This window comes from Hippoglossus hippoglossus, chromosome 6, assembly GCF_009819705.1.
Source record: "Hippoglossus hippoglossus isolate fHipHip1 chromosome 6, fHipHip1.pri, whole genome shotgun sequence".
Lineage (NCBI taxonomy): Eukaryota > Metazoa > Chordata > Actinopteri > Pleuronectiformes > Pleuronectidae > Hippoglossus > Hippoglossus hippoglossus.
The window spans coordinates 7,664,492-7,678,196 of record NC_047156.1 but is presented as its reverse complement, the minus strand read 5'-3'; the positions used below and the strand labels follow the sequence as shown (position 1 = coordinate 7,678,196).

At 40.3% G+C, this 13,705-nt stretch overlaps 1 protein-coding gene across 3 annotated transcripts; it reads left to right on the top strand.

The window, feature by feature from the left end:
• Positions 1–936: 936 nt before the first annotated feature.
• On the top strand, positions 937–11,468 carry nap1l4a (nucleosome assembly protein 1-like 4a). Of its 3 annotated transcripts, XM_034588078.1 has the most exons (15): positions 937–1,069; positions 1,992–2,029; positions 2,401–2,473; positions 3,285–3,429; positions 3,974–4,060; positions 4,389–4,523; positions 4,623–4,694; positions 4,790–4,929; positions 5,121–5,266; positions 7,493–7,512; positions 7,607–7,726; positions 7,871–7,906; positions 8,086–8,139; positions 9,327–9,361; positions 9,739–11,468. In XM_034588078.1, the coding sequence occupies exons 2-14, from the start codon at positions 2,014–2,016 to the stop codon at positions 9,330–9,332; spliced, it is 1,050 nt and encodes a 349-aa protein (XP_034443969.1). In that variant the 5' UTR covers positions 937–1,069; positions 1,992–2,013; the 3' UTR covers positions 9,333–9,361; positions 9,739–11,468. The 3 variants fall into 3 exon arrangements, with proteins under 3 accessions (XP_034443969.1, XP_034443967.1, XP_034443966.1); XM_034588076.1 differs by lacking the exon at positions 9,327–9,361 and having other exon boundaries at positions 4,392–4,523; XM_034588075.1 differs by lacking the exon at positions 9,327–9,361.
• Positions 11,469–13,705: the final 2,237 nt, after the last annotated feature.

Here is a 13,705-nt window from a genome sequence, read left to right as displayed (position 1 = left end):
GTACCTCTTAGGTTGACCTACTGGGCAGTCAGAGCAAATTGGACAAGACAGAAACAATGTTGTATGGGAGTTTACGTTTATGGGATACCTTCAATTAAAACAAACTTTAAAATGTGGGTCCGTGCAGCCTTGGAGGTCCGTAGCACGCTGCCAGGGGTCGCTGAAAAGTTTCCAGATTCATCCCTTTAAATTTTATGATATGTGGGTTTATTCTGTTTTGATATGGTGAAAATATTTTATTGTATAATTTTTCAAAGACATTTCTTTTATGCTGTTCTTCACACGGCTATGTAAAAAGATAGGCTGTTTAAACTCAAACTATTCCAAGGGTCATACATGAGGGGTCCCCAGAATATTTAAATCTAGTAGGGGAGGCTTTGCTGAGAAGAAATTAAGAACCTCTGGTCTAGATGTGATGACAAAGGGAACAGTGGTTTTGAGATAATACTTATATTTTATTTGTAGAAATTCAGGCTTTCATACTTTATTATTATGATTGTTATTATTATGATTATGGTTATTATTACTATTATTATCATTCATTTGACCATGGTCATGATTGTTATTATTCTTATTATTACTATTGATATTATGTTTATGATTAGTATTTATTTGACTATGATTTTTCGTATGCTAATGCTTATGATTGTTATTGTTGTTGTTTATTTGACTATGGTTATAGTTATGGTTATTATGAATGTTTATTTGGTTTTGATTGTGATTGGTATGCTTATGTTTATGATTGTTATTGATGTTGTTTATTTGACTATGGTTATAGTTATGGTTATTATTAATGTTCATTTGGCTCGGATTATGATTGTTATGTTTATGATTGTTATGATTATGATTGTCGTTATTAGGGTTTCTTTGACAGATAGAGGTGATTGAGCAACACTGTGTTTGTGTTCTTGGTGTTTTTTTCTTTTCAACGCGGCACTTGAACGCAGCACCGTGCCCTCCTTCAGCGGCCGACCAATCGGAGGCCGGGATGCTGCGGCGCGCGTGTGTGTGTGTCGCGCGTGGTGTGTGAAGCGGAGACGCGTGAGCAGCAGAGTTCCGCTTAGCAGAGGTGAGAGCTCCGCCTGAGACAAACCGCAGCGAACCCGCTAATCTGAGCGCTTCTGCTCCTAACGGGGCAGGAACCACGCACCTTACGACCCGTCCGCGTGTCCCGCCCGGCCGCCGCCGAGCTGTCTCCCCGACACTCTGCCTGCACTCGCTGTCAACGCGCGAGCTAACGGCAGCTAGCCCCCCACCACACTAGCTTGTCAATGCGGCTAGCGGCGGGCTAACAGCCGTGACGCTAACGGCTTGTTTTTATCCACAAAACCTGAGAGCGCAGCGTCGATGCTTTCGTCGCTGACTTGACGCGTTTATTTCAAATGTCTTCTGTGCGCAGCGGGGTGTGGGGGGGGGCGGTCGGTGTTAAACGTCATACCTTCTTTCTCGCTGTTAGCTTGAGCTTTGTTCATAGCACGTTGTCTCGTATTTTTCTTGCTAGCTCGGCTAGCTAGCCCGGCTAGCCGCTGTCAGATCGCTGGTACCGCCCATACTGGGTGGGAATCCGGACGAGCGTGTCGGTAAGACGAAGTTAGCGAGTCGGTTCACGAGCTGCTGTGTTGTGCGTGGTCCCTGGTTACTGTCACCGGGTGGGACGGCCGCTTTTCACTCTGTATTACCGGGGAGCTGATGCTACCTTTACTAGCTCAGCTGCCATTAGCATGTCAGTGCGTCATCGGCCTGCGCTTGCTCAACACCGCTGTCGGTGTTGTTCTGACACTTGTCTCAGCTTGTACCTTTACATTTAAAGAATGAATCACTGAAGATCTATGGTAAAGTCGTGGCGAAAGACCTTTAACAATAATAGCACTCAACGAAAATGCACTCGACATTCACGTTGTTAGATGTCTTCCTCCATATCAGCAGTAACTCAATGTCTTTCGTGGCCAATAATAACTATGTGACTAATGTAATTGATCTGCTTCTAACAGAGGAAGGAGTTGCCAGTCGGTAATGGACGCCAGTAAAGGTAAAGACTCAATTTATGTAGCTAATGAATGTAAGAAATGTGATTTAACTCAATCCACAGCTCTAACTGATATATATTCATGTTTACATCCATGTAATTAAAAAGATAAGTAGAAAGACTAACGTGTTTTGTTTAATATCATCTAAAAAAATTACCAATTGCCAGCAACTCTGACTCTAAACTTAAACTCAACATTGTAATTGTCTATATCTTGTATGTTGGGACACGACTGAAACAGCACTGCAAGGGTTTTCAACTCTATCCTCCATTGATAAGAATGGGGGAAATCCACAGTGTTTGTAATTTGTATATGTAATTTATCAAATAAACATTTAATAAATGCAAATCTATGTTCTTTGTTGGTTTGGCAGGTAAAGGGGAGCAAGGGATGCAAAATCCCGCCGGACAGTTGGACAGACCTGTCAGCTTCCACTTCTTGGAAAGGTCAGTGCAGATGGTTTTCACTGTTTTTACTATGGCTGATAAAAGGGTAAAGGTGGACAGGTTGACATGTTTCAACATGCTGATACGCACGTTAGTTACCTAAGATGGCTATAGTTCAACGGAGTGACGGCTTTAGCCTCTCGTCCTATTCACGTGTGGGACTTTTTTTTTCAATTTAGAGTGAATTAATTTCTGAAGTTGATATGTAAAGTGTTGATGTTCTTCCCTGGAAGCTTTGATAATATTTCCTGCCAGTGTGGGTAGATTGGATATAATGAGAACTTTATGGTCTTGCAAGTTGCAATATTGATAGCATTGCCAGCTACCAACCAAACATCTGTAATTGCAGCAACTTCCACACAATATGAAAACTGCACTGTTTGACTCAATGTGGTGATTGTTGTGAGGTGTACATGTGATCAGACGGATGCAAAATCAGAAATGATATTATACAAGTGAGGTTCAGTACAGTGAACTACATCAAATGAGATACAACTTCTCACATGTAAAACAAAACTTGCATTAAAGGTTTTTGACTTTGATGTTATCTGAGAAAGTTGATGAGTGAAACATTTGATTTAGTGTAGATGAATGAATCTGAATCACTGCAGATGCCTCAGACACAAACAATCATCTTTAAATTGTTTTAATCAACTGAGATCGTTTGGTGATTCCCAACCGCTGAGGACATTATGTTACATTTTAAAAGATTGTGAAATAAACTGGTTTAGAAAAAAGAAAGCAGTATAGTTCATAATCTTACTTTTATAAATGGTTTAAATTAAGATGGGTTCTCATGTATCTCTCATAGCATGCTTCCCAAAGCAGTGAAGCGGCGAGTGCATGCCTTGAAAAGGCTACAGGTGCAGTGCGCCAACATAGAGGCCAAATTCTACGAGGAAGTCCACGAGCTAGAGAGGAAGTACGCTGCCCTCTACCAACCACTGTTTGACAAGGTACTGTTAATGTTTTTAACAGAACTTTTACTTTTCTTCACCATATTTTACCGAACTCTGACTGTAGCACTTGACGTATAGAATCTTCTTCTCTGATGTTCATGCAAAAAGAGCAAGCACTTAAAAAAAGAAAATGTATTAGTAGAAACAATATTTAAGAATCATTTCTGTCATTCCCTGCACGAATGGGTGGTATGTCTCTCTGGTCAGACTTGAGGTCAGTGAGTACGAAACCTTGGTGCTAAATTGAAAACTGCCACTACGAGTAGTCAACTGTTCTTTTGTCAGTTAAGGCTATTTCCAGAGACAGTGACAGCCATTCTTAGTTACCCTGAAGACTGACAGCTGTAATCCTGCTGCACCTGTTTCACTGTGGGTGCTTGCGCGTGTGTGCGTGTGTCTCAAGTGGTGTTGATTTCAGCATGCTTGCTAGCTAAAATATTTCAGCCTTGTCAAATGAATACTTGGTCATATTCAGATATTTCACCCTATCAAAGCCCTCTCTGAAATTGATTAACGTTGTTACTACATGTGTGCTTCACAGAGACGAGATATTGTCACAGGAACAGTGGAACCCACAGAAGAGGAGTGTGAGTGGCACAGTGACAGAGAGGAAGAGGAAGAGCTAGCTGTAAGTACACATTTGATTTAGTTTTTCTTTCCAAAACTGTCTTCTTGGGGTTTTCCAAAGCAATAAGAAAATGAACACATTAAAAAATATCGGCAAATTGGTTAATATTCAACAGACACAAAGATGGTTGTGGGAAATGTGCTTTTAATGAGAATAACATGGACTAAGAAACTTATGACTGTTTTGTGTGACTGACCAATTCTGCTGCAACCTTGTGTGTATTTGCTTTCTTTGTACACACTATCCCTGTTACTTAATATGTAATAAACTAAATTGTTTAGATTGTATACAGTGGATTTTGATTCGTTCCTCTGTTCGCTGCCTGCAGGAGGAAGTAAAGGAAAAAGCTGCCATTGAGGATGCAAAGAAAGAGGAAGCCAAGCCAGAGGAAGACCCCAAAGGCATTCCCGAGTTCTGGCTCACCATATTCAAGAGTGTGGACATGCTCAGTGACATGCTACAGGTACATTTAAATGGTTTATCTCTCATTTGTGCCTCATAGACTTTACTTTTCTGAACAGTGTCCTTAAGTCTCTGACCTGTCCTGTTCATGTCCCACCAGGAGCACGATGAGCCCATCCTAAAGCACCTGAAAGATATTCAAGTCAAGTTTTCTGAACCTGGACAGCCGATGGTCAGTGTCGACATCATGTCATATAATGAATGGGTATATTAACTAACTAGTGTTAAAGTGCTGAGGAACTTAATCTGTCTTGTTCTTACCCTCAGAGTTTCACATTAGAGTTCCACTTTGAGTCCAATGGTTACTTCAACAATGCAGTCCTCACTAAAGTCTACAAGATGAAGTCAGAGCCCGATGCACCAGACCCTTTCTCATTTGAGGGCCCAGAGATCATTGACTGTGAAGGGTAAGTTCCAGAGCACATGAATATTAAGTTGTAAAGTTTAAAAAAATGGCTGTTGCGTGGTTTGAAAAACATTTCTATCTTTCTGTATTTACATCCCACATGTATCAGCCTCCTCTTGACATTGATTCTAACTTTAGCTTTTTGTTCTCTTGCTTCCTGCGGTCTCTTCTCTTAACACCTCCTCGCTCTAGCTGTCAGATAGATTGGCATAAGGGCAAGGATGTGACAGTGAAAACTATAAAGAAGAAGCAGAAGCATAAAGGCCGTGGCACCGTTCGCACTGTTACCAAACAGGTCCCCAACGACTCTTTCTTCAACTTCTTTAATCCAGTTAAAGGTGAGAACACACATGAGATGCAGAGGATTTTGCTGCAGGTTTAAATGTCAATTACACCAATTTCTTTTCATCAATTTCTGCATGTGTCTTGCATACGAGTATCCATTTAATATTTAAAGCTTTGTTCGGTGTGTAGACGTTTACAGAGGCCTTGAGCAAACTCTGATGTATTGAGATTTCTGAGAGGGAGAGTTGCACACATACATCACAACTAGGCCACACACTGACACTGACAGTCAACATGTTTCAGTTAAACCTGCAGGCACTGTGGTAAAATGTTAACATGCAAACAATGTGGTTTCACCATCACTGCATTGAACTTACCTCAGCAGCAGGTGGCGCCACACTCCTACTGTGTCAGATTGCAGAGTCACTCTGCAGTCGACGGAATAAGCAGCATGTTCGTTTGAAACTGATGTTGGACTATGCACATAAAGCTGTGTTCACATCAACTTGAGTTTTACTATTATTTTCCAGCTTGGACAGTTAAAGTAGTGATAACTGGGATATGTGACGGACTTAAGATATTAGGCAAAGTTGCAGGAATCAGCCTTTCTGGTCAAAACCTTAAACATTGTGCAAATTACTGATCAGCCTATAAATGAATTGCTCATCTTTCAAGATTAACCATCTCAAAGATCTTCAAAAGTTGAGATAAATGAAGTAATTATAGCAGAGTTTAAGTTACTGACTGGAAAATGGTGGAGGAAATCCCAAAAGGTCTCAGTTTAATACTCCCATGCTTGAGTTACCTTCCTTACATGTGAGTAAGGTCAGGGTTTTCCTTCACTTTGATTGCCTTTGTTCATTTGTAGTAGATTGTATTGTAATATCTACTAATAGTATATGAATAATACAGTGACTGATCCATTAAATAGAAAAGTATCATCAAATGAGTGATGTTTTATTATAGGATCAGTATGTTAGACAAGATACACCTTTTTAATGACTATATTGTCTTTCCTGTACAGTCAACATACCGATCAGACATGCCCGGGCTTATACTGACTTTGAGAAGTTGACCTAAACACTGATTGGTTGAGCAAATGTTTGACTTACTGGTTCTGTCATAGTCTTGGCCTATGACTGGTGAATATAAATAACTCTTTGTCGAGTGTTTTAAGGTGTGGAGCTCCAGGGCTGAGGTGTCCTTAAGAGAATGAGCCGTCACTTGCTTATAATTTTAACCTAATATATGTTCAAATATATCAAATGAATGTTCGAATTATAATATATACAGATGTGTCAACAATATTTATTGTGTATTTCTTAATTGGGCAGAGATTCAAAATCAGATAAGAACTTGAAAATGTCACCGCAAATACTGGTTTTGATGAGTCACCACAGAATTATTGAAGTAAAAGGTCGTTTTTATTTTCACCATGGCAACTCCAGCCAAACGTCACTAACACAACTTTTTATATCCATGTCTACCTTCTGAGGAAATAGTTTAATCTCAGCCTCAAAAATCTTATTTTTAGGGTGGTAATTTTACTTGCCACTAAAAACACAATGTTTTTGACTGATGTGTATTTGTTTGGATTAATTTTACATGAATACAAGTGAAGTTATTTGAATCTGTTTGTTCAAAAGTTGTTTCAGATTTAGGGAAATGTATTTTCAAATTACACTGATGAACAAACTCCAAGCCAAAAGTTAGATTACTTAATAAATAAATGAAGACCAATGAGTAGTGGTGGTAAAGTAGATCTTTCAGGATAAGATTTTACTGTTACTCATTAAAGAAATCAAAGAAGTCGTGAAAATCAACTTGGTGGTGTAGTAGTTGATTTTTCACAAATTCTCTGAGGCAATGTTCATCCGTCTCTCAGCCTGTAATTTTAATTCATTTTCACAGGCAGTCACCAAACCCTGAAAGCTAATCTCATATGGATCCTTACACTGATGCTAATGATCCTGATGTAGTGGAGGAAGGACGGGATGATGTCACCTTCAGTCAGTTCAGTGACAGCTGTTTGCTAAGAGCCCGTCACTGCCTCCGTGCTCTGACATCACTTATAATAAGCAGAGTCTTTGCCGTAAAAGGGTTTCACATGTTGTTACAGCTAATGCACAAGATGACTCAGTAATAAAACAACTGTCAGACTGTGACTATAGGGTTAGCTGTAATTAAAAATGATTGTACTAATTGAAATCCCAATGTTCCACTTTACACACCATATGTAGTGTTTCGGTGCTAATTTCTCTGTATGTTTTCCCCTGTAGCTTCACCAGGTGGAGAAATGGTGAGTAAAAAGTACCTTGTTCTTCATACAACCATCACCCAGGTTATTCCACTGGATATTGTGTTTTAAAAGGTCTCCGTGTTCTTTTCTACAGGATGAAGACTCTGAGTTCACTCTAGCCACAGACTTTGAGATCGGTCATTTCTTCCGTGAGAGAATAGTTCCCAGAGCTGTGCTGTATTTCACTGGAGAGGCCCTGGAAGATGACGAGAGCGTAAGAGATTTTCCTCCAAAACACTCACACACACTCACTCCTGTGTTTTAGTAACAAGATGGCATGTTTTTAAAGTGACTCGTTTGAGGGTTTTTAAGCTGAACTTGTCATGACAGTTCTGTTTTCATATTATTGTCGTTGCAGTTTGAAGAGGAGGAGTTGGAAGAGGGAGATGAAGAGGTTAGTGGGACAACTCTACACTCACAAACACTGCATTTGATCTGAAATACCAGACATTTGGACATCACTGTTATCACTGCTTAACTGTGAACTTACACCAGACTCTCTTATATGTGTTTTGTTTTTCATAGTCGAGGGCTGTTTGCGTATCTTAGAATGATCTTGTTTTTGTGTCTCAGGAGCAAGACGATGAAGGCGACGATGATGATGATGATGAGGGAGACGACCCCAAGGTCAGTTTGCATCCACTACTTAAACATTTAAAAAATATATATATATCTTTGACGTTTTCTCTAAAACCACATTTATACAACTATCATGAAATACAGTTGTGAACATATAAACATAATCTTTAAGTGACACCCCCCCCCCAAAATCCCCTCTACATTACAAGACACTTGTATCGAGAACTGTGTTAAACTCAAATTACAGTTTAATTTAGTTAAACTTGCAGTACTTCCTGTCAGAGTAGACCTGATGTTGAGAATGTGTGTGTTCCTTCACATTTTCATTCAATTTCCAGCTCAGACACGCAAACCGTTCCATGATAGTTCTGTGTCACATTCATAAAACCCTTGTGGCCATGAAGTGAACTGCAGGCAGCTTCCTGTTGCTTGCTCACATGCCTGGACTCTGTAGATGGTGCTCAGTGAGCATCGGCCAAAACTGATGTTGATATACGACGTACCTCAAGTTATACTATTATTATAGTTTAAGTATATTTGGGGTTATAGGTTATATTTGACCCTCCAGAGCTGGCACAGCGCTAAACTAAAGATTGGAGGTTTGGTTATGAGAAACTGTATTTTGTGTTTTGCTGGGAGCCAGTTGTTTGTTTACGTTGGAAGAGTGGAAGAGGGACTTAAAGTGGAGCGAGCATAAACGTCACATCTTTTGGATTTTCCCAGAAAATTTGTCCCAAGTCTTTTCACATAGGTCATTAATCAGTCCACACTCTGCTGGGGAAAGACATTTTTAGGTTATGTCACAATCCATTCAAACATGGTCAATAAAACATGGTTTCATAGACGTAAAAAGGCTTCACATTCTTACATGTAGAATCTTTATAAAATGGTGTTGGTGTTTTCTATTGTCACTTTCTCAGGACACAATTTTTATTTAATGACAAGCCTCCATTACGAGGCATTCTAGTCTGATAGTGAGTAAGTGTTCACAACACGTCCTGTAAGCAGTTTCTCGGGAGTCAACAACAATGCTGCTGTGTCTGTGGATGAGTTTCCTTCAAGTTTTATTCTCGTGGTACCTGCCGTCAGTTTTTCATTCTGCCTTTGGAATTCATTTAGCTAATTCCTCCACTTCACCGATGTTTCTCTGTGCTCACTTCCATGTTTCTGTGTGACTATTATTAAACTTGTGTGTACTGTTGTCTCTCCCTCCCCTGGACTCCCCTCCATTACAGGCATAATCAATCATTCTCACCCCATGCATTTCTAGGTAAGGGAGAAATAAGGACGGCGTCCCACATACACTGTACACTGTTGGCTGTGGTTTATTACTCTGGCTGCCTCTCTTTTTCTCTACATCCCTCACTCTCCAGTAGTCCAAGGTGTTAAAGACACTTAACTCACATCTTGAGTAGACAAAGACTTTTGTTCTTTTCCTCTTTCCATCGATTTGTTTTTCCTCCTGTAGTCCCACCCCAGGTTTCTAACATTGTTCCCTTTGCTGTACCAAACCAGGTGCTTTCATCCTCTAGTGTCTACTTTCATTTTTGAGCTCCTCCTTCTACTTGCCAGTTAATGCCCAGTGGCTTCATTAGCTCTCTGTCGTCATATTTCCTAATCTGGTTTCTCCCTCTGGTCTCCTCGCAGAAAGAACAGCCCCAGCCGGCCGAATGCAAACAGCAGTAACCGCGGTGATCGGAGGAGGAGGTGGAGACCTGCTGTCAGTCAATTCAGATCCTTTCCAATCGAAGAGTCCTACTACTCTTACAGGCTCCGCCCTTTTTATGAACTCTCACCTGAACGCAATAGAACGCACACCATACTGCGTTTTTACTCTGTGCATGACTTCCTTTTCTTTTGTCTTGCGCCCATCTCACCCCCTTTTTTATTTGGCGTCATTCTAACTCAAAGCAGGAAGTGACTTGACTCAAAATTTAAATACAATGGCGTCACACAGAGACAGTCTTCTTCTTCTTTGGTTAAGTGGAGTAAGTTACTACTGCCAAAAAAACTCAGAACATCATCATGTGTAAAAGGAAAAAAAAAATAGATGGGGAAATGGAACGGGATCCCAACTTTAGCTTAATGGAAATAAATCAGTTACTCAGGGTTTTTTAACGCCAACAAGAGAAGTGATAGTTAACCAGGAAACTGCTGAACAAGTTTGACTTAATCTTTCACTGGGGTGTCTGAAGGGTTATTTTTTATTTTATGGTGTTTTTTTGTTTTTTTTAAAGAGACATAAAATGTATCATTTTGAATTTAATTTACGTTTTTTTATGTTCATTATCATGTCATTGGATTATTTATTCTGGTGTCATGCAGCTGTATGAAGTGGTGCATTCTGGGATCTCTTTAAGACCCAGCCACAATTCAATAGGCTCCTTCTCATTATTTTGGGCTTAGCAGGTCAACGCAATGTGAATACTGCCAAGTACATGTTTATCGTTTTTTTTAATGATCAAATCGTGCATTTCAAACATTGAGGAGTTTTGATCTGCATTAATACTGCTCACCTCTGCCCAGGTGGGTTTAACAAGCATTTAAACTGAGCACCCGAGTGGCCACGTAAACACTAATATCACGTGACGGGTGCGTGTGGTTATACCTCAACTATAACCAACTATATTACTACTTCTCTGTTTGCCCCAAATGCTCTTTTAACTTATCTAACAAGGATAGAAGGAATTTAATTAAGATAACGATTTCCCAAACTTCAGCATCGCATGTAGTCGGGTGGATATTTTCCTCAGATTAAATTCAAGCAGACACACTGGTTGACACTCAACCTTAAATAAGATGCAGTGTCCAAAAGGCTCCCACTGTGTGAAAGAGGTTCTTCACACATATCTTTGAGCGCAGGTGATGGGACAGGGTGCGGGAGGTTTGGATTAAATATAAATTCTTTTGCCAAAAAAGACAAAACCCCAACTTTTATTCAAATGTTTGCCAATTGTCATTAACAAAGTTTAATCAGCATTTTAAAGTTGTTTAAGAATATATAAATATTTCTGTTCTTGTCTGATGATTCAGTAGAATGTCTGTGGAAAACAAATAGCAAAGGTTGCCAATGTATTTTATATACCTGCTCTTGGATTTCGGTCGTTTGGTTGGACCCCTTCGCCTGGTGGCTGGTCGTCGATAGCAACAGCAAAATAAAAACCCACCCACCCTCTCTCTTTTTACAAAGAACGATTGTAGATCTTGTTGAACAGATCTCTCGGCCACGGTTGACATCTTCAAATCTACCACATCCGACCGTGTGCTAGCAATGGCCTTAACTGGTTCTTATTCACAATTTGTTACTTGCGCAATATTTCTTTTCAATTTGTACAGAGTTAGTTAAAATATTCTATTAAAGTTGTGCGACATGGAAATGTCTCGTGTGTGTTTCTCGTCTGTGGGTTTGCCCGTAGTGTGGAGCTGTTCTCAACCGTTTTGGGACTTGACCACTTTAAATCAATCAAGGTTTTTATTTTTAAAGTAAATAAATAAACTAACTTGAACCTTAATCTAAGCCTGTTTTGATGATAATCAGTATTGATGTAAATCAGTTCATCACCTCCGAAAACATTTCTCGTGATGTAACTATCTGGTTTGAACTTTCGTTTGCTTTTGGTTAAAGATTGGGCTGATCGTTTCATGATAAGCAGAATCTGGCCTGTTTGATTTCCTCAAATATAAAAAAGATTAGAGAAAAGTCTGGGAAATGAATTAAATTTTTTCTTTGAATGACCTACAGACAAAACAATAAAGCCACGTTTGACGAACAATAACATTAGTTCTCTTGTATTTGAGAAACCACACAAACCACGATCCAGAAACTGAAGCAGAGGAATAAAACTCAGTTATGATTAGTTTTATTGTTTTCACTTATATTTTTCCCTCCTGTGACATTTCAACATGTCTACTATGAAATAGACCTATTGAGCAAGGCACTTAGTCCTGAGCTGCCCTAGTAGAGCTGCAAGAAACTGACTTCATCAACAGACCAACAGTATTTCTGTTGCTGCTGAGAGATTGCATGCCTGTCACTTTCCTCGGTTTGATGCACATGCTGCTGACGGCCCAATGTGACAGGATGCTGAACAGCTACATGCACTGACTTTCCTATTAAACATCAGGTGACGATTCGCCAACATTTAACAAGAGCAGCCTCAGTGTGCTGACCTGAGAGCAGAGGACCCTCCTGGTGGAATCCAGGCCGGAGGAATTCGCTTACGGTCGGCCCAGCATCAGGAAAGGCGACCAGAATGTCTGGAATCCTGTCTTGCAGATAAAAAAAAGCACGTGTATGCTTCTCTGTGAGACCCTTGTATTGCATTGTGGGAGATAATAGCTCAGCGTACTCAAGTTTCTGGAGGAGGAAGGCGACGCTGCAGCCCGGCAACCAAGGTTTCCTGCTGAGTGCTGAAAGACGGGTGCTTTCTTATCCTGTCACCTTGTCCAGTGACACTTCACATCTGCGTGTGTGTCTGTACCTCTATCGTCATGGGAGCAGAGGTGACAACATGTGGCTCTGTGACAAAAACACAAGTCAAGATCATGACACATACTCACTGTCGACACTAATTTAAAAAAATACTGCTTTTAATATTCATAAAATCACAACCAAACAGAAGGAGCTGGCAGTAGTGAATTCTGATCCCATTGTACCACGCAGACTGAAATCTCTCTCTCTTTCTGTAATTTTGGGGATTTTGCTGTAAACAAGACGTTATTCATGCAGAGGCTGCTGTGTGGGGGGGGGGTTGCCTCACTGTAACAAGGAGGCCGATTGTGTCCGAGCTCTCATCTCTGTGCTATTAGCGTAAAGGCCAGGGAAATGGAGCATTGCACCGACTTGCTTCTGGTTTGCACTGAAAATTCCAGTCTAAATTTTGCTGTGTGACCTTCATACAACGGCTTTTCAGTCCCCTTCACTTTTTGCTCATTTGATTTTTTGATCTTGTCCCACAGAACTCTCAAAAAGAGACGTTCTCCTGTTTATGTAAAGTTCAGTGAAGCTCAGGAGCCTCGAAACTGGAGAATCGGTTGTCATGAACACGTTGAGTCCCAGCCGTCGCTGAGTGCTCGTAGCCTGATTATTCATTAATATTGACTATCATTTGTCAAAAATCACATCAAATTCAACACTGGACGTCCTTGGGCCCGTAACAATACACATCTCGAGTGTGAAGCCCAATTAGTTTTGATTTCTGGAATTAGTAGCTAGATAGATGCTCTCAGAGTCTTTTAAATGAAGTTCATAACCTAATTTCCCCATCAACCCTTCTTATACCTTCTTACAGCCTGAATTTCCATTAAAAGATTCAAACGATACCTCGTCGAGGTTTTGGTCCATGCTAGTGAAATGCTGTTTGGTAAACTCCAACCAGGCAATCATGACTCTTAACCAAGGAGGCCTGTGTGTAGCCACGCTTCCGTGAAGGCCTGATTGATGGAGAGCTGCTGACATTGTCATTCTTCCGGCAGGTTCTTATCAAATCTGCAGAGGATTTCTGAAGCTCTGTGACTGTTGCTTTCTTAGTTTGGTCTGGCTATGGCACAGGTCTTTGGACTTAACCTCTTAGTTTATGTCCTGACATGTACTGTGTTCATGTCAAATCAAGTG

What these genes read in the sequence shown, in the direction of transcription:
- nap1l4a (XM_034588075.1), top strand. An exon ending in AGGAAGAGGAAGAGCTAGCT is followed by an intron (nt 4,061 to 4,388) that starts GTAAGTACACAT and finishes CGCTGCCTGCAG; the next exon opens with GAGGAAGTAAAGGAAAAAGC. An exon ending in TGGAAGAGGGAGATGAAGAG is followed by an intron (nt 7,907 to 8,085) that starts GTTAGTGGGACA and finishes TTTGTGTCTCAG; the next exon opens with GAGCAAGACGATGAAGGCGA.